This window comes from Bison bison, unplaced genomic scaffold (assembly GCF_000754665.1).
Source record: "Bison bison bison isolate TAMUID 2011002044 unplaced genomic scaffold, Bison_UMD1.0 scf7180017863888, whole genome shotgun sequence".
NCBI lineage: Eukaryota > Metazoa > Chordata > Mammalia > Artiodactyla > Bovidae > Bison > Bison bison.
The window spans coordinates 1,252,133-1,276,782 of NW_011494460.1; the positions used below are offsets into that span (position 1 = coordinate 1,252,133).

Consider the following 24,650-nt stretch of genomic DNA (forward strand, 5'->3'; position numbering starts at 1 on the left):
CTCTCTCAATTTGTCCCACCCTCTCCTCCCCGCAGTGTGTTTACAAGTCTGTTCTCTTATGTTTGCGTCTCCATTGCCATTAGAGTCACTTCTAATGAGGTGGATGAACCTAGAGCCTATTACACAGAGTGAAGTAAATCAGAAAGAGAAAACAAACTAGAAATCTAGAAAAGTGGTACTGGGTGAACTTATTCTCACTTTTTTTTTAAGTAGTAGGTTTTAGAAAGTGTGATTTGATATGAACTATGAGCCCTGGCTTGGTCATTCACGTATAATTATTTAACTAAATGACTGTAAATAAACTTGAATAAGCGTTGGATGTATATGGATTTTTATTAGGATATTAAGATATTGACAATAACACACACCAGTAACAAAGAAACTTATTTCACTTTTTTGAAGTGCAGATGATACTGTGGACAAAATGAATGTATTTTTTTAGCTTTATAATCTCTAAGTATATTAAAAATGGATGCAGAGAGTAATGAGTTAAACTCCTGTTCACAGTGTACAATATTTTACATATATTGACTCTTTAAGTTTAAAGTTTTATTTCTAAAGCTAATGGTAAATGCCCGGTGCCTATACTGTTATCAAGCAGTTACTCTCATTATCTTCTCAGACATGCAAGAATTTTGCTAAATATAAATCTACAAGTATCACATTGGATATACTTCAGAAGTGGTCAGAACAAAGGAGGAGGCTGGGTATTTTGAGTTCATTCAAAACAGGAGATTTTCATCTATGTCTTCTGTAAAAAAACAAACATAAAACATGCTTTTAGAAAGTAGTCAGAGCAGTAACATAAACAATGTTAGAACTAGGGCATCAGAGAAGCCATGAATAAGGCAGTACGACAGTGGTTCTCAGTCCTGGAAGGGTGTTAACATCACCCATGAAATAAAAAAATACATATCCTCGGGCCTAGCTCCTGGCCTCCTGAATCAGCATCCCTAGGGTGGACCAATGACATGCATACATTTAGGAAAGCTCTGCAGCTGGTTGTGAGCTCCTCGGTGGTTCAGCAGTAAAGAATCTACCTGTAATGTAGGAGACACAGGCACATGTGTTCCATCCCTGGGGCAGGAGGATCCTCTGGAGAAGGAAATGGCAACCCACTCTAGCATTCTTGCCTGGGAAATCCCACGGACAGAGGAGCCTGGTGGGCTACAGTGCATGGGGTTGCAAAGAACTGGACATGACTGTGCAACTGAGCACACAGGTAGTTCTGATGTAGGGTCAGAACCGCTGATAGAGGAGGCTGAGGGGAAACCCAGCCAAGAACTGCCAAATAGTAAGTCTCCTACATATGAAGCTTCAAGTTGCGAACTTTCAAAGATGTGAACACGCATTCTTAAGTCCAGTCACGTAAGTGCATTCGTATCTGGTGTACATTGTCACATGCGTGCATCCTCTACAATTAGCTATGGTTTTGTGTACTTTACTGTGCAGCACTGTACAGTACCTTTATTTCAAACCCAGGATGTCCAGAAGCAAGCGTAAGAGCAGTTGTATGTAGCTGATTGTATTAGACGGATACCTAGGCACATGTTGTTGGACTTAACGAACCAATTGAACATGCTCTGGGAACGGAACTCATTCGTATGTAGGGGACTTACTGGACTAATCTATAAGGGTTGCTGAGATATAACCCAAATAAATAGAAGAATACATGAGTTTGGACAAGCTCTGGGAGTTGGTGATGGACAGGGAGGCCTGGCGTGCTGCAATTCATGGGGTTGCAAAGAGTCGGACACGACTGAGCGACTGAACTGAACTGAAACCTGTCTGGAACACCAGGCAGTTTCCCTGCCTGATGTCAGTCTTCATCTCGCCCCAGAGAGGGGAAGAGTACAGACTTCTGGTGTATTTCTCTTGAGCACTGGCTTCATTTGTAAAGTAGGGATAATAGTCTGCTTACTCATCAATTTACTTATATTTGCACTTATACTTTTTGTCTTCTTTCTGTTGTTTGGATGAGAGATGTTCCTCCTATTGTTTAGTCGCTCAGTCGTGTCTGACTCTTTGCAACCCCATAGACTGCAGCGCACCAGGCTTCCCTGTCCATTACCATTACTCCCAGAACTTGATGAAATTCATGTCCATTGAATTGGTGATGCTCTCTAACCATCTCATCCTCTGCTGCCCCCTTCTCCTTTTGCCTTCAATCCTTCCCAGCGTCAGGGTCTTTTCCAATGAGTCGTCAGGTGGCCAAAGTATTGGAGCTTCAGCACCTGTCCTTCCAATGAATATTCAGAGTTGATTTCCTTTAGGATTGACTGGTTTGACCTCCTTGCTGTCCAAGGGACTCTCAAGAGTCTTCTCTAGCACCATGCTTCTCTAGTTTGAAAGCATCAATTCTTCCGCACTCAGCCCTCCTGTTGACTTGGAAGCGAATCCTCTGCCTGTGTTCAGGGTCTCTTCACCCCCATTTTCCTCTTTTTTTCTTATATCCACAGTCTTTCCTTTTCCTTCTTTTTTTAACCAGGTCCTTCCCATTAATGTTTAACTATGCTGCATATCCAGCCTTGAGAGCAGTGCCTGGCACTGTGCAGACTACCAGTAAAGATTTGTTGAAGGAAGGAATGAATGAGTGAGAGCTCAAGCCTCTTTTATTCTCAGAAATGCTTCTCTCAACTCTGTATCCCTCTCTAGCTCATTCCTGCCTTCAAACCTCCTCCCTTTAGCCTTTCTCGTCACCTCTTCTTTCTTACTGTGTCTGGCTTTCATCTTGACCGTTTCACAAAAACAGCTCTTCCAAGGCTACTGAGGGAATCCTTATTTCTACATCCATTGGAAATTCTTTTTAACTTTACTTGACTTCTCAGCAGCATGTAGCACTGTGGTCTCCTCCTCCTCTTTGAAACACCTCCAGAGATGTGGCCCTCTCCTCTTTTCTTTTTCCTTGCAGGAGCCTCTTCATTCTCCTTCACGAACTCCATCCTCCTCTGTCCATTGTCTGGATGTTGCTCCTTGGTACTCAATGCAAGGCCCTTTCCCATGTAACTCGGCACCTTGTCCTTAGGGAATTGATTTCTTTCCCTGGTATCAGTTATTTTCTGTATGCTGGCAATCCCCAAATACATATTTCAACTCCCCAACTCTGTCTTGAAAAGCAGACCCATATATTCAACCATCAACTGTATGCTGTCAGGACTTGAAAACTCATTGTGTCCCAAATGGGATTTAACATTTTCCCCAAGCCAGCTTCTGTTCTTGTGCTTACTGTTTCAGTGGAAAGTACCTCTCCTTGGTCTGCCCGGCCTGAGCCAGGAACCTGGGCACTGTACCCCTCTTCCTCTCAGGCTCTCAACTGCCGGCTTCCCACCTCCACGTATTTCTTATCAAACATTGTCTTATTATTTCTACACACTATACATATTGAATATGTTTGTATTCTCAACTATATCTTGAATATGTTGATATTTAAAAATATATTTGAGGGGACTTCTCTGGCAGTCCAGCGGTTAAGACTCTGTGCTTCCAACACAGGGGCCATGGGTTCAATCCCTGGTAGGGGAACTAAGATCCCACATGCTGCGTGGCCAGGCCAAGAAAATATACAAATAAATAAAAAATAAAATAAATATAGTTGAAATATGTTTACTTGTCTTCCCCCCTCCACTGCTGCTGCTGCTGCTAAGTTGCTTCAGTCATGTCCAACTCTGTGCGACCCCCACTACAACTGCCCTAATTCAAGTTCTCATCAGTTTTTTGCCTGGATTTACCACAAGGGTTCTCTGGCTTTTCCACAATGTAACCAGAAGAATCTTTCTTAAATACAAATCCAGTGAAATCACTGCCCTGTTTAAAGCACTTTGGTGATCCTCCAGTACTCTGAGGATAACGTCTTTAACTGGCTTAGTAGGACCTGCATGATGTGACTTGTTTCTCCCATTAGTCTTACTTGGAAGGTTTTCCTAAAGATTCACATGGATATGTGTCAGTCCATGGTATGTCATAGGTATTCAATAAATAAGACTCCTCACCTCTGCATTGAATCCCATTTTACACACAAGGAAGATGAGACTTGCTGAGGTTAAGTGGCATGCCCTAATCCGCAGAGCTCGTTAATGACAGAGCTGGAATATTTGAGCATATCTAGTTCAGAGCAAAGGGAGTTAAAATTCAGGACAACACTGGCTAACATGTATTTTGCCCTGTGGATTTCTCAGTCCTAAGGGAGTAAAGGGTATGCCTTCAAATCGCCTTTTTTTCCCCCCTAGCTGCATCCCAAATCAGTACTTGTTCCGACTGAATATTTAATATCTGCTTTATTGGCTTACTCTGTGATAAATCTTTCCTTTCTTCTAAATAACATAATCATGGCCAAACCACAGTGAACAAACAAGATCATTAGGGGCTTTGCGAGTGGCTGAACTTGAAGCTCTTTCTACTTCTCCCAGACAACCAGCCAGCACAAGGCCTGAGTGGGCCCACATGCTGAAGAGCTGCCAGAAGTTTCAAAACGAACAGTGAAGGGCAACTAGGTTCCTGAAATGGCCTCTGTTTAAATTTGCCTTTGGATCGCGCCCTTAAAATCACATGCCGTGTTAAGAGGGCGTGCATAAATATGTCCTGTCTCAGCTAAGTTTTTCTCTTGATTCTGGTAGAGAGGAGCAGGTGGGGAAGCTTGGGTATATTTTGTCTTTTTAACATGGCATTTGGAAAAAACTGTGTTAACCCTTTTTAGGGATGTATGTGAGTGTGTAAGATAGATGTTAGATATCTATGAAAGTGAAAGTGAAGTCACTCAGTTGTGTCCCATCGTTAGAGACCCCATGGACTGTAGCCTACCAGACTCCTCTGTCCATGAAATTTTCCAGGCAAGAATACTGGAGTGGGTTGCCATTTCCTTCTCCAGGGGATCTTCTTTACCCAGGGATCGAACCCAGGTCTCCCTCATTGCAGGCAGACGCTTTACCTTCTGAGCCACATAGATAACACATATTCTGTGTTAATAGAAGAGATATTAGAAAGGAAATTGGCATTATTTGCTTGAGTCTGGTTTTTAACTTCCCATTAACTTCCTATTGATGCTGCTGCTGGGATTCCCCATCCCTGGGATTCCCAGGCAAGAAGACTGGAGTGGGTAGCCATTTCCTTCTCCAATGCATGAAAGTGAAAAGTGAAAGTGAAGTCGCTCAGTTGTGCCCGACTCTTAGAGACCCCATGGACTGCAGCCTACCAGGCTCCTCCATCCATGGGATTTTCCAGGCAAGAGTACTGGAGTGGGTTGCCATTGCCTTCTCCGCCTATTGATGCTAATAAGGTGCAAACAGTATGTGGTCGCCAGTCTCCATGAAGGCCCCCAGTGAGTCCCATCTCCTGTGATCTCCTCCCACATTGTGGCAGGGTTCGACTGTGTGACAAACGGAATATGGCAGAAAAATGTCACTTCTGAGATTAGTCCTAAAAGACATTGCGGCTTCTGTCTTGGACTCTCTCTCTGTCCTTCCGTCTCTCTTTGATCACTTGCTCTGGAGGAAACCAGATACCATGTTATGAGCAGCACCATGGAAAGGACCACATGGTGAGGAACTGAAGGCTCCTGCCAACAGCCATGTAAATGAGCTTAGAGCGGATCCTAAAGCATGGATCCTCAGCGTGGACTCCAAAGCAGATCCATCCAGGTAAACTACCAGGGATTCCCGATCCTCAGAAACTGAGAGAGGTTTTAAACTTCTAACCTTTAGGGCAATTTGTTGTGCAGAAACACACAACTAATACACAGGGTGAGGTGCTTCTTCATTGTTTGCTCATTACAATTGTGCTTATGTTATCAGGCTTCTCCGGTGGCTCAGACAGTAAAGAATCTGCCTGCAAGGCAAGAGACCCGGGTTCAATCCCTGCATCGGGAAGATCCCCTGGAGAAGGGCATGGCAACCCACTCCAGCATTCCTGCCTGGAAAAGCCCATGGACACAGGAGCCTGGCGGGCTACAGTCCATCTGTTCTCAAAGAGTCAGACGTGACTGAGCGACTAAGCTTTCACTTTCAAGTGCTTATTCATTCTTGGCTCACTACAGTTCTGTTTATTTCATAGAATAACATTGTAGAGAGATGCTTAGTTTATCCATAAATGTTTATGTTTATGGATAAATGGATGTTTATCCATAAATGACTAAATCCTCATATTCCAACTCTTTCTTTCCGATGTCAAGGCATCACACATGTGCATGAAGAATACTTTTAAAGTGAAGGCCCCACAGATTCCCTCTTTTGGGGAAACTCTGACCTTTGATGAACTTACTTTTCTTTTACTTTTTGGTTGTATATTCATCCTACATGTATGTGTGTTGTGAACATATGGGTCAAACCTCCGCTCTAGAGATTTGATGTTCACTGTTGATTTATATTCTGCAACTAGATTTGATTGCTCATTTTTGACTGTTTTTCATACCTTGATTATTAAAAGCATGGTTGCTCAAAAAAAAATTGACTGTAACTTAGGAAAAGAAAAGGAAGTAGATTAAGACATAGCCTAGCAAAATAAATGTCTAAATTTAAATACCTCCACTGCAGGGGGAACACCTTTTGAATTAAAGGAGTTATATCTGGGCACAACTGGTGAACATCTTTTGTGTTGGTAATACATTCTAAGATTCTTCTGGCATCTCTGATTTTCAGAATCAAGCTTGCTGTTTGATTGACAACACACTGTTGTTGTTCAGTGTTGTTGTTCAACAATCACACTGTTTTTGTTCAGTCACTAAGTTGTGTCCACCTCTGTGACCCCATGGACTGCCGCACACCAGGCTTTCCTGTCCTTCACTATCTCCTGGAGTTTGCTCAAACTCATGTCCATTGAGTTGGTGATGCCATCCAACTATCTCATCCTCTGTCACCCCCTTCACCCTCAATCTTTCCCAGCATCAAGGTACTTTCCAATGAGTTAGCTCTTCACATCAGGTGGCCAAAGTATTGGAGTTTCAGTTTCACATACAATTTTTAAAGTTAGGCCCAATATTCAAATTAAGGAAGGATATAAAATCCTTCCTTCCTTGCTCAGAAGGGTAGCCTTCTGAGATTTGACTCAGCTGTTGGAGTTCACATCACTTTCTTAGGTTTAACCAATTTCTGAGACCTCAGTGCCTTTATCTCTTAAATATTCACCCATGCTACCCTTTAGAACAGGTGGCTCAGTGGTTAAAAAAATCCACCTGCCAGTGCAGGAGATGCAGGAGACCTGGGTTCAATCCTTGGGTCCGAAAGATCTCCTGGGGAAGGGAATGGCAACCCACTCCAGTACTCTTGCCTAGAAAATCCCATGGATGGAGGAGCCTGGCGGGCTACAGTCCAGGGGTTCACAAAGAGTCAGACGTGACTGAGTGACTGAGCACACTGGCACAGCCTTTGGAACAGATTAAGAAATGACCTTGCAGTGGCAGCGGTTCTACCAGGGACACTGCCAGCCTGTGGCTTCTGGGTTGCAGTCTAACACACAGCAAGCAGGACCTCTCTGGGAACTGCAGGGCTTAGGGCTTGTCTGGGGGAAGAGAGCACCCCTCTCCCTGGGCTGATGATCAATTTACCTTCTTTAATTTCAAAGCAGTGGCCCCACTCCTGCAGGGTGATGTGCTTATCCTTGTTGGGGTCACACTCTTCAAAGAAGCGCGTTATGCAGTGTTCCATGGGCACGAGAGATGCTCGCAAAGGCGCGAGCTCAGAGTGGGTCAGGACCCTGCGACGAGACAAATGGCAGCCAGTTAACTGAGTAATTGATGTATGAAAAGTGGACTCTTCAGATCACCAAGGGCTTTTTTCTTTCACAAGGTTACCGAGGATGGCAAATACAGAGTACGTTCATGAAAAGCTACAAAAGAAATAAACTGTTTATCGGTAAGATGCAGCTTTTTGAGTGTCAATGCATAAGGTTTCCTTCTTCACTAGGAACTGTCCTCCCTCCACCCTAAATTTATCGGGATGCACCCCAAGAATCATGTTTATGCAACCTAGCTCTTACCACTGGCCTACCCGATTGTAGGCATCTGACTCAAGTGGGGTCCATCAGAGTATCTTGGAAATTTAGGATCAAGAATGAGAAAGAGGGCTTCCCTGTTGTGTCAGTGGTAAGGAGTCGGACTGATAGTGCAGAAGACACGTGTTCGATCCCTGATCTGGGAGGATCCTGCATGCCGGGAAGTAGCTAAGACCGTGCACCACAACTATTGAGCCTGTGCTCTAGAGCCTGGGACCTGCCACTACTGAGCCCACAAGTCCTAGAACCCGTGGTTTGCAACTAGAGAAGCCACTGCAACGAGGAGCCTGTGTACCACAACTGGAGAGTAACCCCCACTTGCCACAACTAGAGAAAAGCCCGTACAGCAACAAGACCCAGCACAGCCAAAAATATGAATACATAAATAAATTTTTTAAAAAAAGAATGAGAACAAGTTGGGACTTCCCTGGTGGTCCAGTGGCTAAGACTTCGAGTTTGCAGTGCAGGGGGCCCAGGTTCTATCCCTGGTCAGGGAACTAGATCCCACATGCTGCAACTAAGACTCAGCGCAGCCAAATAAAGAAATATTTTTTTTAAAAAATGAGAAAGAGTTGAAAGAGTCTCTGGGGGGGGGGGGGGCTGGACCCTAACACGTGAACTAGGGAGCAGAGGCATGGCCATATTCTGTTAGTTCAAAGCAGCTGTGTATGTAGACCCCTAGCCATATCTGTTTGGCATTTCTGTGTTCTCCAGTGGATAGCGGGAAGTTTCCTAAATCTGTTTAGAATTCTCTTGGTATAAGCAACTCGCCATTATATCAGGGGCATGACCTAGTGATGGGAAGGTGGACAGCTTTTACCTGTCCCGAGGATGCTGGTCCAGCTCGCTGAACTGCCAGTGCACAGGATACACGTACATATGGTAGTTTTTCTTAAAGTCTCTTAAGAGAAGGTCGATGGAATGGTCTCCAGCCAAGAGTCTCTTTTCATCCAGGTAAATTTTCTTGACCTTCGAAAGGGAGAGGATCATCAGAGAATCAGACAAGTGTAATGGAATTATCATTTAATAAACTTATAAACTTTACTTGAAGAGTCATTGTAACATAACAGAGGAAAACAAAACCAGAATGTTATTTGAGAATAAATTACACGCCTTCTAACTAATCAACACTATAGCCTTTCTCCATAGAATAATAGCTAACAGTAAAAAATCCTGTGGTTTTTGAAGAAATTTAAATCTTTTTTTGATCTTTTAACCAAATAATGTCCATCATGTTTCTTAAAACAATGAGAAGGTTTGAATGAAAAGGGCTGAACTGATCTAGGCACTTAGTTGGCAAAAAGTCCTGCTCTTCCCCATTGGCATGCTCCATTTTCAATCCTCTAAGTCAGTGGTCCCCAGATTTTATGGCACCAGGGACTGGTTTCATGGAAGACAGTTTTTCCATAGACCCAGAGGAGGGAAAGGTTTTGGAATGATTGGTGGCTCAGAGGGTAAAGAGTCTGTCTGCAATGCAGGAGACCTGGGTTTGATCCCTGGGTCAGGAAGATTCCCTGGAGAAAGAAATGGCAATCCACTCTAGTATTATTGCCTGGGAAATCCCATAGATGGAGGAGCCTGGTGGGCTACAGTCCATGGGGTCACAAAGAGTTGTACACGATTGAGAAACTTCACTTCACTTTTGAGCACATTACATTTATTGCACACTTTATTTCTAGTGCCTTTACATCAGCTCCACCTCAGATCATCAGGCATTAGATCCCGGAGGTTGGGGACCCTGGTCTAAGTATTTCCATCCAGTGCCTGTTGCATCTCAGGTTAGTCTTGGTTTGATGCCACGTGATATTTTCACTGAAATGTCCCTGTTTTGTATCTAATGTTCTTTACCACAAGCACCACTTGGGAAGCCCCATAATTATGTACACATACATGGGCTTCCCAAGGCTTCCCTGGTGGCTCAGAGGTTAAAGTGTCTGCCTGCAATGTGGGAGACCTGGGTTCGATCCCTGGGTCGGGAAGATCGCCTGGAGAAGGAAATGGCAACCCACTCCAGTATTCTTGCCTGGAGAATCCTATGGATGGAGGAGCCTGGTGGGCTACAGTCCATGGGGTTGCAAAGAGTCAAACACGACTGAGCGAGCAACTTGACTTGACTTGACTTGACATGGGCTTCCCAGCTGGCACTAGTGGTAAAGAACCCACTTGCCTGTGTAGGAAATGCTAGAGACAAGGGTTCGATCCCTGGGCCAGGAGGATCCCCTGGAGGAAGGCATGGAAACCCACTCCAGTATTCTTGCCTGGAGAATCCCATGGACAGAGGAGCCTGGCAGGCTATTGTGTGGTCTGTGGAGTCACAAAGAGCTGGACACGACTGAAGTGATTTAGCATGCATGTTTATAACTATATATTGTCTCTTTGCTCAGAATATAAGTTCATGACGCCAGAGATTTTTTTTTTGTTTGCTTCACTGCTGTATTGCACATGCTAAGTCGCTTCAGTAGTTTCCGACTCTTTGTGAGCCCATGGACTGTAGCTCGCCAGGCTCCTCTATCCATGGCAAGAATACTGGAGTGGGTTGCCATGCCCTCCTCCAGGGGGGTCTTCCCTATCCAGGGGTCAAACTCGGGTCTCCTGCGCCTCCTGCACTGCAGGCTTTTTCTTTCCCTCTGAGCCTCCGGGGGGTTCCTCATTGCTGTATTTCCAGCATGTAAATCAATTCCAGGTACCTGGTATACACTCAATAACTATCAGATGCTAGTTTTCCCCTGGGAACTTCTAGAACCAATATTCTGCCCTTTTTCTTCTTAATATATTACTGACATTGTTAATAATGGATTTATCAGAGGATGAGATGGTTGGATGGCATCACCAACTCAATGGACATGAGTCTGAGTAAACTCTGGGAGTTAGTGATGGACAGGGAGGCCTGGTGTGCTGCAGTCCATGGGGTCACAAAGAGTCGGACAGGACTGAGTGACTGAACTGAACTGATCTTATATCATAAATCTGTGTCTGGCCTATGAGGGCAAGAAAGAGGTTTAGATTTAAAGAATATGTCTGGGCCTGAAGATATGAACACTGAATTGAGGTCAGTAGAGCTTGCTCTGGGTATGAGTTCCAGAGCCCTTGCTAAGGCCCCTGGCCCTGTGTGTAGAAATGGGGGGGGGGGCGGGGTTGGTCGTGTCATGTCCCAAACTTTGGGGCATGAACAATGACCTCTACTATTGTGTTCTTCCATATGTATCAACCAGGTGTGGTTTTACAGAGGAACGCAAGCCTTCACCATACCTCCCTCCCGCCCCATACCTTTTTTCCTGGTAGACAGACTGGGTAGCTGACCGTGGATGACTTACTTTATTTCTCTGCTTCTCGTTCAGATATCCAGAGTGCTCAGGGTTAGGTTCATAAAGCTGCACAAGGATATTCTTGAGCCAGTCTCTCATCCTTAGAGGAAACTGGGTCACTTCGAAGTCCGTACAAGCAGGAATAGCTGTTCCAAACAGAAAGTACACCGATTTTAATTTTGAAGTTTTACTCCTGTCCCAGGAAAAGTCTTCATAACAGGATGCTTCACACCTTCTGGTGACTGATAGAAGCCTCACTGGTCCTCCGTCACAACAGTGGTCCTTTATCCTGCTGCCGAAATACAATTGCCAGAAGCATTGTAAAGCCATACCAGATGCCAGCGGCCTTTCAAAGATTTGATTGATCTGGCATGGAGCCTAGGAATCAGGATGCTTTAAAAGCTCTGTAAGTAACTGTGACGTGCAGCCAGGACTGAGAACCACTGCTCTAGAATCAGAGAGTCGGAATTCAGAGGTGGAGGTCACAAGAGTTATTTATTAGGAGAAAAGAGAAAAAGGCAGAAGTCAGCTAATACTGTGATAATAATATTAAATCTCGACTTAAAGGAACATTTTTTTTTTTCAGATATAATTGACATACCACCCGGTAAGTTTAAGGCGTATAGCATAATGACTTCACATACATATATATTGTGTAATGGATAGCACAGCAAGTTTGGTTAACATTAATAACCTTGTATAGTGACCTCCATTTTTTATTTCCTTCTGGTGAGAACTTTCAGAATCTACTCTCTTGGCAACTTTCAAATATATCAGACAGCAGTGCTGACTGTTATGTTGTGTATCACATCAAACATTTATTTCTCAATCCTGCTACATGTCCCATACAAGTTGGCAACTGAGCTCTGCTCATCTCAGTCTCTCTGGGGTTCAGGGTAGGGGAGACACCACCATCTCAACACGAGGTGAAGGGAGCATGGAGAGCCATACGCCAGCTCACTTATTTATTTTTTTAAAGTCAGATCAGATCTTTTTTTTTTTTTTTTAGAATGTTTTGGGATGTGGTCCATTTTTAGTCTTTCCTGAATTTGTTACAATATTGCTTCTGTTTTATGCTTTGGTTTTTTGATCAAGAACATGTAGGGTCTTAACTTCCCAATAAGGGACTGAACCCTCACCCCCTGCTTTGGAAGGTGAAGTCTGAACCACTGGACCACCAGGGAAGTCCCCATACACCAGCTCTTGAATGCTCTGCCCAGAGCTCACAGGGATGATTTTTGCCCAGATTTCACTGGACAAAGCAACTCGTGTGGCTGCGTCTAACATCAAGGGGACTGAGAAACAGGCTCCTTTCATGTGTCCGGAAGGACAGGAGAGGTTAGTGAACACTGCTCATGTGGAGAATCATTTAGCGACCAGCAGATGCAAACACAATTGAGAGTATCCTGGGGAAGGAAGACAATTTTTCAAAAAGTCTGGAAGAATAAGTTGTCATTAAACTTCTTGGCAGACTTTAACTTGGGAAGAGGACAACTAATTTAACAAAATTCCAATGATTCATCTCAGTTATTAAGTGGATAACATTATCATAGTGGTTCGGAACCCTGGCTGCACATTAGAATTGTCTAGGTTACTTTGAAAACAAATGAAAGAACAATGCCAAGGTTCCAACTCAGTCCAATTAAATCAGAATCACTTATGGTTAAAGCCTAGGAGTTATTCTTCTAATTTTTACTTTAAAAATTCATTTTATTTCATTTATTTTGGCTGCGGTGCAAGGCACATGGAATCTTAGTTCCCCAACCGTGGATGGAGCCTGCGTCCCTGGCATTGGAAGCGTGGCGTCCCAACCACTGGGCCACCAGGGAAGTCCCCATTCTTCTAATTAAAAAAAAAAAAAAAGCCTTCCCAGTTATCCTAATATACAGCCTGAATTCAGAACTACATTAGATTTTGTTGTTCATGTTGTCTGCATGTATATATGAGTGCTGTGCTGTGCTTAGTTGCTCAGTCATACCCAACTTTTTGAGACCCCATGGACTGTAGCCCACCAGGCTCCTGTGTCCATGAGATTCTCCAGGCAAGAAGTGGGTAGCTATGCCTCCTCAAGGGGATCTTCGCAACCCAGGGATTGAACTGGGGTCTCCTGCATTGCAGGTGGAGTCTTTATCAGCTGAGCTACTAGGGAACCTATATATATATATATGAATACATATGTATTATATATTTTATTCAGGTTCACCCCAACTTTTTTGCAACGGCAGATGCCAGTAGTGATGTTCTCTTACATTTGCAGGCTCCAAAGTAATCCAGGTGCAGCTGGTGCCCCTTTTTCATCCTCTCCATTCTGCACTTAGTAGCAAAGAGATGACAGGAGCTGGCATAGGTCTGATTGTCAGTGCCACAAACCTAGGAAAGATAAGCATAAGAAAAACCTCAAGTTGACGAATGTTCATTGGGAAAATACTGTGCTCTTTAAAGGCTGTTTAACCAACTGCTGAGCCAAAAATGTGGTCAGTTAGGGGATGCTATTAAAACCCTAACTATCCCATCTGATGCCCAAAATCAACTAACTTATACCCATGGTGATGATAATTTAGCTGATAAACACAGAATAAAAATTGCAGATGATTCCAAGGATAGAATGCGTTTTAAAATGAATTCTACATAAATGCCATTATTATTTGAAGGCACAGTTGAAATTCTTTGATTTTGTTGGTATTTGTTTCTCTTGGCTATTATTTAAATATCAGATGATAACCGGGACATTTACTTCTTTTTAAGCTTAATTTTTACATTTTTGACTGTGCTGAGTCTTCATTGCTGCATATGGGCTTCCTCTCGCTGCGCAGCGGAGGCTACTCTCCAGCTGCAGTGGAAGGGCTTCTCACCATGGTGGCTTCTCTTGTTGATGAGTCTAGTTGCTCTATGGCATGGGCATGAGGGATCTTCCCCGTTCAGGGATTGAACCTGTGTCCCCTGCATTGCCAGGTGAATTCTTAACCACTGGACTACCAGGGAAGTCCCTACATTTTTTTTTGAAACAAAAATTTCAATTGCAAATTACTTCCATTCAAATCAAATCACCCAACTGTTTGATGTCCCTTAAAGACCATTTTGTAAAATACTTACTTGGTCAAGGAGTTTTGTAGGAGGACAAGATGCTGGATCTTGGCAGACACAGTGGGGTTTTCCATGTTGATCAGCCTTGCAGATGTGTCCTCTTTTGCACTGGAAGCTCAGGCAAGAATCTAACAGAAAAATTTGGACAGGAAACATGGACAAAGCTAAATTGAGTACATAAACTCAGATTCACCCAGATAGTTCCATTTTCATGAGTAAGAGAAAATTTGGGGAAACATTAGAAATTAAAAAAATTTTTTTATTAGAGGAGTATAATGATTTTACAATGTTGTGTTAGTTTCTGCTGTACAACAAAGTGAATCAGCTGTATGCTACATATATCCCCTCCCTCGTAATGAATGTGTTGGTTTTCAAGTGGGACTCTCTGGTATGAGGCTATTTTACACAATACGCTAGATTTCTGTACAGTTTGGATTGGGGATTTAAAAAGAACAAACAGTTATTCTTGGCCACCCTGTAATGGTCATAGTCTGATACCTATAGTGCCAGGCTGTGCAAATTGGTCAAAAGTTAAATAAGCCACGAGAATTTTATTGGTTGAAATTTAAAATTTTGTGATTGGGGTGTGAGACTGAGATTGAAAGTGTTAGTCACTCAGTTGTGTACGATTCTTTGTGACCCTGTGAACTGTACTTCACTGGACTCCTCTGTCTATGGAATTCTCCAGCAGGAATACTGGAGTGGGTAGCTATTCTCTTCTCCAGGGGATCTTCCTGACCCAGAGATCAAACCCAGGTCTTCTACATTGCAAGCTGATTCTTTACCATCTGAGCCACCAGGGAAACTCAAAGATTGATATTGCTGCTAAGTCGCTTCAGTCGTGTCCGACTCTTAGCAACCCCATGGACTGCAGCCCACCAGGCTCCTCTGTCCATGGGATTTTCCAGGCAAGAGTACTGGAGTGGGGTGCCATTGCCTTCTCCGAAGATTGATATTAGGTCTTAATTAAATATGGAATCTAAATTCTTAAGTTATGGGTTTGAGTGTAAATAAGGCAGAATTAATGCTTTTTCAAAGCAAAATGATTTTGAGAAAAAGAATTCTACCGGTAATATTGCAACTGGACTTCCAGTCTGTAAACACAGTTAACCATAGTTGTCTATCAGATGTGCACAGGAGAATGTTAGCAATTTATGGGAGTATTTCCCAGGGGAGGAATTGGGAGAGGAAAAATTCTGATGAAGAGGTGGGGATAGCCCAGCATGGCCCATTCCATCTCTCCCCTGATACAGTCACAGACAGTGGGCTTAGCCCATTCTCACCGACACTGTGCACCCTCGTGTTGCCTTCAGTTGAATGCTCATCTTCTTTCAGTGAGCTCTCTGCTTTCTTGGCCTGTATAATAACAAAAGCAGAAGTGGAATTATGTTTAGAGGAAAGCTGTGCCATTATTTATAGTTTCACTGTGCATCCCTTCACAGATCTTTTCATACCTCAATCATTTTATTTTACTTCAATTATTATTAAAAATTTTTTTTCTTGGCCACACTGCATGGCATATGAGATCTTACTTCTCTGACCAGGAATTGAACCCATGCCCCTTGCATTGGCAGCACAGTGTTAACCACTGGACACCAGGGAAGTCCCTATCCCAATCATTTTAGATCTCAGAGGGAGACATGAGCCACAGTGGTGGAAAGAGACAGTAGCCCTTTGAAAACAGGATTTGTTATCTTTATTAACTGGGCTCAGTGGTGTATGTCTGGGTTTGCCCAGTAAAAGTTGGAACCAACACCAGAAGCAAAGTTGGAATCTCCCCGTTTGGTTTGGGAAGACAGTAGAAATGTGGTATTACCATGCGATCCTCTTAAGACACGATTACGTCAGTAATCTCTATGAAGCTGTTGGGAAAACTTTTTTTAGCAGGTTTCTCAAATGTAAGAAAACTCCTACCTTAGAATGGCAGCAGAGTTCTCAGGAATCAAAATGACTGTCCACCTTGCTACCAAAAAGCTATATCAGGTTCTTCTGGTAGGTTCCTGCCAGGGTTTTGCTTGAAAGCTCCAAATGATTAAACAACCAAATAACAATGTGTTTCTTCCTTTCCCCCATCCTGTTGCTGTTCCCTGATTATCATTTTGGTGCATGTCTGCTGAATAAAGTTGTGGCTGAAGTCTTTGTTCGTTGCCTATAAGCTAAGTCAACAAACATTGCTGGATCTATTATGTTAGAGGCATTTTGCAAGATATTGGTGATTCAGCCTGACTAAGCTGGTATCTGCTCTCAAGGCATGAGAGCAGCTGTTGTCACATCTCCCATCCTCATATCTGTTAGAATTTACCTTTCTAGTTAGCACCAGGAACTTTCTGCTGCCAGTATCTGCGCCTCGGTGCCTGGAAAACCATGATACTCTAGAAGGCCTTCTCAAGGATAGATGGGAAATACTTGGAAATTGACACCTCTCCTAGTAGCTCTCAGCTTATGTAAAAGCCATAGCTCCTTCACTCTCCAAATTCGATAATTCAGAGAAACCTGCTTTACATGGTTTTACTGATGTATCACTGATTACCTTCCTTTTCTTTCCTGAATCCCTTCTCCACTCCTCTTTGTCCCTGTACCTCTCAAACACACTGCACTAAAATCCAGGGTCTGCTTCTAGGGGAACCCAAATAAAACAGGTATTTTCAGGCTAACGATGGAGATGCAGAGAAAAATACATAATTATCAAATATTTTACTAAGGTACTGAGAGATAAACACAAGAGATTGCAAGAACACAGAGAAAGGTCATGGCTATTTTTTTGTTGTTGTTGATAAAGCTAACCGCTTTATCAGACAAGCATCATTGAAAATAATCTCACCTGTTGGTTTTCTACAGTTTCACTGGAATCTACGTTCTCATTCTTCAGTGCATTTTCTATTTGCTCCTCATATTCCAAGTGATAGTACATGGACTGAGCTCTTTCATTACTCAGGAACTCCTCACTTGGGGTGAAGTCGTCCTCACTTTCATTGTATCCGGGGCCATCATCACTGTCATCCTTAGCCCCATGATTTATGGCCACCTCGTTAACATCATCAGTAGGCTCCACCAATAGAGGTTCAGAAAGGGTCTTTTTATCCATCTCCTCATGGTTGCTGATAACTTCAGGGCCAGGCTTTCCTTCTTGGCTCTGCCATTCAGTATCTTGACTGGGCTTGTTGATTTTTGATGCAGTTTCTTCCTCCATTTCTGCATTGGTGTTTTCCTCTTCTTGTTCTCGGCTACCGTGTTCAAGTTCCTCTTTCTGCATCTTGCTTTCTTGAGTTGGTTGATAGGACTCTTCCAAAACAGCATCTGATTGGGTACTGTCTTCTTCCTGCTTGTTGTTAGAAGGCTCCTTGGGAAGCTCTGTCTCCCGTTCTTCTTCATCATTGTGGGTACCCACTTCACCTGGCTCTTTCTCTCCTTCCTCTTCTCCATTTGTGTCCTGATCTTGGTTTCCTTGATCACGTAGGTCTTGACTGTTCAACTGAGGATGGGAGTCATCTACAGGTTGTTTTTGGTTTTCCTCTGTCTTTGTGATGCTTTCTTGTTGGTTAGAATCTACAATGGAACTAACATCATGAGCAAGGAAGCTCTCTGGAAGTTTCTCCTTTTGAGGTTCACTCATGTCTTCTTTTAGGTCCAATGTGCCTTCAGTTGGTGAATACTCCAAATTCTCAGTTAAGTCACTTTCAGTTTTCTCTTGGTCCTGTAATCCCAGATTTTGGTTATAACTCTCTTCCTGATCTGCTGACTGATCATGGTTTTCCTCCTCTGACTTTAGCAATGAAGATTTTTCAGGCTGAAAAGAAAAAAGTTTATTCTTGAAACAAATGATAATGTTAATCTACATCATATTTGCAATTCATAAGCAACACTGAATAGTCATTATTCTTTTTCTTCAAACAATGTCTTATAAACTTATTTATGATGTTTTTCACATTCAACAACTATGAGTTTAACCTGAATTTGAATTTTGTGAAATATAAGAATTATGTACCACTTCAGCCCAAGAAGTAAAACTCATTAATCCTCACAATTCTTTTAGAGATTGGAAGCAGTTGATATGATCATTATCTTTTTAAAAAAAACTTTTCATTTTATATTGGCGTACAACCAATGAACAATGTTGGGATAGTTTCAGGTGGACAGCAAAGGGAGTCAGTCATACATACACATGTATTTCTATGATCATCACCTTAAAAAAATTAAACTTAGAGTGAATAAGGTAGTCTGTTTAACCATGCTTTAAAATTGAGGCCTTTGGAGACTTAAAAAATTGTCCTAGTACATCTGTATTCCTTTTACCTTATGATGGGAATGGTCTTCTATGGATGTTGCAGTTTCCTTTTCATTTTCTGCATCTTCAACCTCTACAAGAGGGATTGCAGTGTGCTCAGATGTTTCAGCCTCTTGGAAGAAACTCAAGGAGTCAGCAGTTGGATTGGAATGATCAGATAGGAACCTTGCTTGTGTCTGAAAAAAAAATTAAAAACTGACTTGTGTTATTCATGCCTAGATGTTAATGCTTACAATTTCTAGTTATTTTTTCTTGTCATCATTGTTAGTGGTAATATATTTCATTTGTAACATCAGCAAAAAGATACTCTCTAGAATTTTTAAAGATATAAGCAAATAGTCAGAATATAATCTTAAGTGATAACAAAATCCCAGTCATGATTAAAGAAGTTATATTGCAGAGACTAGGGGAAAACAGGGCACAATGATCTTAAGAATAGCAACTTTTGGAATTATTTTCAAATTATTTCCAAAATCATTTTTGGAATTATTTCAAACTTTTACAAAGCATTTAAACTTCATGATTTTGAAAACTCTTTAGCATAAAGTCAGATTGAAGTCAGATTAATCATAGGTTATCATTGCATTGAACGTTTTCTTAAGTTAATTTACAAGTGCTCACTGATAATTAGCAGAAAAAGTTATGTCTTTTATTTTGTATTTATATATATTTCCTAACACTATCAGTCTTGTATCCATTGAGAAATCATGTATAATAGTAAAAAATAATTGAATCTTGAACTAATTAATAAACTATATGAAACAGGACACCAGGTCTAGTAGGGTTGAATAGCTATTGAATATTGGTTCCTCTAGAGGAATGGTTCTATTTCTAGCAAGATTGGAGGCATAGATGAAGAGGTGGGCAGTGAGGCTTGATGGGAAAGTCAAACAACTGGACGTAGAGCCAAGCGACCTTGCTTCAAGTTTCGACTGTGCTATTTACTATCTGTCGGTGGTTTGACAAATTGTTCGTCTCTACTTTCTCATCTCTAAAGGTGCAAGGAGAAGAAATATCAAGATAAGGCTAAGTATATAACACATTTTCTGTATTTTAAAGGGATAATCCAAGTGAAAAATTACTATAGCCAGTAGTAATATCCTACAGTGGTAATAATATGAACTGTCTGGTATCTTAGGCAGGTATTTATCACAGATCTTTATTAGAGAGATATTGTGGACACTCAGATGTCAGGCAGGTCCAAAACTCAGATTTTATTTGGATTGACTCGTCTACTCCATTAGCAGGTCCTGTATTGTTGATTGTATAATATAAAGAAATATATAGTGTATGAGGTTTTCTAAGATGTGGCTTCCTCTCTTGCTTATTATCTTTTCAACTAAAAGGAATGATATAAAGTATCCAGAGAAACTTTTTTAAGAAGATCTTTTATGTGGACCAGTTTTTAAAGTCTCTATTAAATTTGTTACAATGTTGCTTCTGTTTTGTGTTTTGGTTTTTTGGCCGCAAGGCATGTGAGTTCTTAGCACCCTGACCAGGAATTGAGCCTGTACCCCCTGCAGTGGAAGGCAAAGTCTTAAACGCGTGGTGCTGGTGATTTAGTTGCAAAGTCATGTCCAACTCTTGCGACCCCATGGACTGTAGCCCACCAGGCCCCTCTGTCCATGGGATTTTCTCAGCAAGAATACTGGAGTGGTTGCCATTCCCTTTTCCAGGGGATCTTCCAGACCATGGGATCAAACCCAGGTCTCCTGCATTGCAGGCGGATTCTTTACTGATTGAGCCACCAGGGAAGACCCCTCCAGAAAAGCCCTCAGAGGAATGTGGAGAAAGAACAGTGGCCAGTTTGGCCTGATGGATGGCAGTAGTGGCTGAGGATCTTGGCTTTGTGGAGAGTTGCTCCCCTGGTCTGTGTCCTGCCTCCCCCACGCCCCCTCAGCAAGTTGGAAGAAATGCATGAAGAACACGACAGTTTATCTTTCAGGAATTTTCAAAGGCAAAATTCTGTTTCATCATTCTGTCCATGTATACATTTGTAACAACATACCCTCTGGAAATCCGTGTGGAATCTCCTAACCATACAGAACCCACTGATTTCTGGAGAATTCAGGCAGGTGGGAAAAATGATACAATAGTTTTCATAGGTACATCATTTGAAAAGATACTTAGCTTTTTGCCCATGGACCGAATCTGCATTAAAACACGTTTTCCTAATAGGGAAACATCTGGAATATGTCTGTAGACAGGCGTGCCATTCAAACATTTGGTTCAAAGACACTTCTGATGCCTGTTTACATTTGTGATGACAGCTGCAAGGGCAATAAAACAATGGTTCTGTGGGAACTTCCCTCTATGCTGAAAACAGTGATTCCACTTCTGTAATTTCAGAGGACAATGTATAATTCCAGCTGGAGTAGCTCCTTGATACTTAAGCACGGTTCTCAGGGGTGGTCACAAACTCAGTTTTCTAAGAACTATTGGTCCGGGTGGCATGATGTTTATCCCTGCCGACACAGATGGCAACCAGAAGCTATCCAAAAAGCAAGGACAGAATCTTGGATGCAATAGAGAGGGAGGGAAGGGACAAGAGATAAAGTGCTTCGTCTGTTTTAAGAAGGTTGATTCCTTCATTTGGTGAAAAGGGAAAAAGGCACAAATCCCTTAGTTTGACTAAGGATGATACAGACCTCTTGGGAGATAGCCAAATGATCAGCCAAGCTGTAATCAAACGAAGAAACAAAGACAGCTTTCAGATATTTTGAGGCTGCTGACAGTCTCAAACAATCTGCTTTCTGTGTGGCTGATTTATTACAGGGTGAATGCTGGGGCCAGTATATCTGGGTGTGAAGAAAAGAATGTTTTAGTCCTGTCTGCTTTCAGCATGCTTGCTTGGACATATCTCCAAGGATAAATGAGGATCTGATTAATTTATATCATTTTCCTGTGCCTAACCTCTTGGTTCCTCTTTTTATTATAGACTCAGAATTTTTCAGTCAGGATGTATTGATCTTGCAGAAACTACTACTGAAGAGTGTGGGTATTTGCGCCAAGATTTCTCAAACTGATTTATTAGATTTCTCGTATGAGTGTGGTGAGCTTCCACAGGAGAATTTATTTCTTCCTTTTCTCTTTGGTATTGGGCTAATAGACTGTTAGCAAACAGTGTCACTTATATTTATATTTGTAGAGACTGATAGTTCTTGAAGAAATTTATTTTGAAAAAGTGCCTTATTTCATTTTTTTTTTTAATGTTGTTCATTTATTTGGCTGCTCTGGGTCTTAGTTGTAGCATGTGGGATCTAGCTCCCTGACCAGGGATCGAACCTGGGCCCCCTGCACTGGGAGCTCAGAGTCTTAGCCACTGGACCACCAGGGAAGTCCCCTTATTTCATTTTTACTAGTCATTCATTCCCTGCATGGGAAAAATAAAATGATTAAAATTAAAAAAGAATTTTAAACTATTATATAAGAACACTTTTATTTACTTATTTATTTTTTGGTTGGGGCTGTCCTTGATCTGGAGAAGGCAATGGCACCCCACTCCAGTACTTTTGCCTGGAAAATCCCATGGACGGAGGAACCTGGTGGGCCGCAGTCCATGGGGTTGCTGAGTCAGACACGACTGAGCGACTTGACTTTCACTTCACATTTTTATGCACTGGAGAAAGAAATGGCAACCCACTCCAGTGTTCTTGCCTGGAGAATCCCAGGGATGGGGGAGCCTGGTGGGCTGCCGTCTATGGGGTCGCACAGAGTCGGACACGACTGAAGCGACTTAGCAGCAGCAGCAGCAGTCCTTGATCTGTTTATTTCTTACCAGTTTAGGGCTTTATAAAATCAAGTGATATGATTAACACATTACTAAGTAAATAGCACAAGCTCAAGAACATTTTTTTTTTTTAATGGAGGATTCCTAAACTGAATGTCAGGAGGGAGAGAATTAAGTAACAACAGAGGAAAGGACAGTTACCGGAATAGCACCTGCAGTTCCCAAAATGCATAGGAAAAAAACCACAGTCTTCATTGTTCTAGACCTGTAAATCAAGAAGATAATTAACAGTCATGGGTAAAAGTTTCTTTGTAAGAAGTTAAAAGATACTCTTCTTAACAAATACTGAGCTTGATACTGTCCTTTGTGTTTAAAGGCACTTGTCTTTGTGGATTAACGTGTCTGAAAAGACAGATTCATGGCAATTTTTACCCAGTCGTGTCCCAGTGAGACTGCTCCTGGATTTTTTGGCCCAGCTGTGTTTGGCAGAACTTGTCTCTGTTGTTGACTGTGCTTCCTTAATTGGAGGCGTATGCAGATCTTGGTCTGAAGGTTTGTAAGTGTTCACAATGAATGTAAAAGTCACAAAGTGAAGTAATACAGTGTGTTAGGTTTGGATTCAACAAACTGCTTCTTGGTATTGGAGAAACTCACGCATTCAGTGCAGAGTTTTAGAAATGGGAGATGACTGTCTTAGATGATTTTTCTTACAATCATAGTTTTATATATAAATGCATCCCTAGAGCTTAAATAATACTTTGATGTTTTAAGGAAAGGGAGCAGTTTCTTCTGTTAGTTACTCATATTTTAAAATAAATGCTTAAGTGAGTATTTAAAAATGTATTAATATTAAACATTATCCAACTGATTTAATACTATATCAGCTATCACTTCACACACACACACGCATGCACACAACATACATGGACACATATACACATTATTCTTCTCCTTTTTCCCCCTCTTCCTAAAGTAACTGTATCACAATTCCTGTTTAAATCATTATTTAACATTATGACAATGTAAATATTCTTCACAACTGAGCCAAATAGTAATTTCTTGTGTTGAATCATTTTAAAATTTATTTTTTTGAACAATATTTTGCTTTTGTCTGGATCTAGAAACTGACTCCTTTTTAAAAATAATTTCTCAGGTACCCATCACTTACTCTTCCCAAATTTTCAAAGGCAGGTGAAGCTATTAAAATCTTAATCTAGAGTTTAATATTCACACACTCATTCCATCAGTATTTATTAAATTTATGGAACTCTAGTCATCTCACACGCTAGTAGAATAATGCTCGAAATTCTCCAAGCCAGGCTTCAGCAGTACATGAACCATGAACTTCCAGATATTCAAGCTGGTTTTAGAAAAGGCAGAGGAACCAGAGATCAAATTGCCAACATCTGCTGGATCATCGAAAAAGCAAGAGAGTTCCAGAAAAACATCTATTTCTGCCTTATTGACTACGCCAAAGCCTCTGACTGTGTGCATCACAATAAACTGTGGAAAATTCTGAAAGAGATGGGAATACCAGACCACCTGACCTGCCTCTTGAGAAACCTATATGCAGGTCAGGAAGCAACAGTTAGAACTGGACATGGAACATCAGACTGGTTCCAAATAGGAAAAGGAGTATGTCAAGGCTGTATGTTGTCACCCTGCTTATTTAACTTATATGCAGAGTACATCATGAGAAACGCTGGGCTAGAAGAAGCACAAGGTGGAATCAAGATTGCCGGGAGAAATATCAATAAGCTCAGATATGCAGATGACACCACCCTTATGGCAGAAAGTGAAGAAGAACTAAAAAGCCTCTTGATGAAAGTGAAAGAGGAGAGTGAAAAAGTTGGCTTAAAGCTCAATATTCAGAAAATGAAGATCATGGCTTCCGGTCCCATCACTTCATGGGAAATAGATGGGGAAACAGTGGAAACAGTGTCAGACTTTATATTTTTGGGCTCCAGAATCACTGCAGACGGTGATTGCAGCCATGAAATTAAAAGACGCTTACTCCATGGGAGGAAAGTTATGACCAACCTAGATAGCATATTCAAAAGCAGAGACATCACTTTGCCAACAAAGTTCTGTCTAGTCAAGGCTATGGTTTTTCCAGTGGTCATGTATGTGAGGAAAGCTGAGCGTTGAAGAATTGATGCTTTTGAACTGTGGTGTTGGAGAAGACTCTTGAGAGTCCCTTGGACTGCAAGGAGATCCAGCCAGTCCATTCTGAAGGAGATTAGTCCTGGGTGTTCATTGGAAGGAC

At 41.9% G+C, this 24,650-nt stretch overlaps 1 protein-coding gene across 1 annotated transcript in view; it reads right to left on the reverse strand.

Moving 5' to 3' along the window:
• Positions 1–314: 314 nt before the first annotated feature.
• Positions 315–24,650, reverse strand: part of SPARCL1 (SPARC-like 1 (hevin)) — a 53,132-nt gene continuing 28,796 nt past the window's right edge. Inside the window, exons 2-11 of the mRNA XM_010833787.1 lie at positions 22,586–22,649; positions 18,663–18,830; positions 17,191–18,156; positions 15,653–15,725; positions 14,379–14,497; positions 13,535–13,655; positions 11,295–11,431; positions 8,801–8,949; positions 7,535–7,683; positions 315–751 (exon numbers count right to left, since the gene is read on the reverse strand). Coding sequence (XP_010832089.1) covers positions 723–751; positions 7,535–7,683; positions 8,801–8,949; positions 11,295–11,431; positions 13,535–13,655; positions 14,379–14,497; positions 15,653–15,725; positions 17,191–18,156; positions 18,663–18,830; positions 22,586–22,639 — 1,965 coding nt within the window. The 5' untranslated portion in view covers positions 22,640–22,649 and the 3' untranslated portion in view covers positions 315–722. The remainder of the gene's footprint in view (positions 752–7,534; positions 7,684–8,800; positions 8,950–11,294; positions 11,432–13,534; positions 13,656–14,378; positions 14,498–15,652; positions 15,726–17,190; positions 18,157–18,662; positions 18,831–22,585; positions 22,650–24,650) is intronic.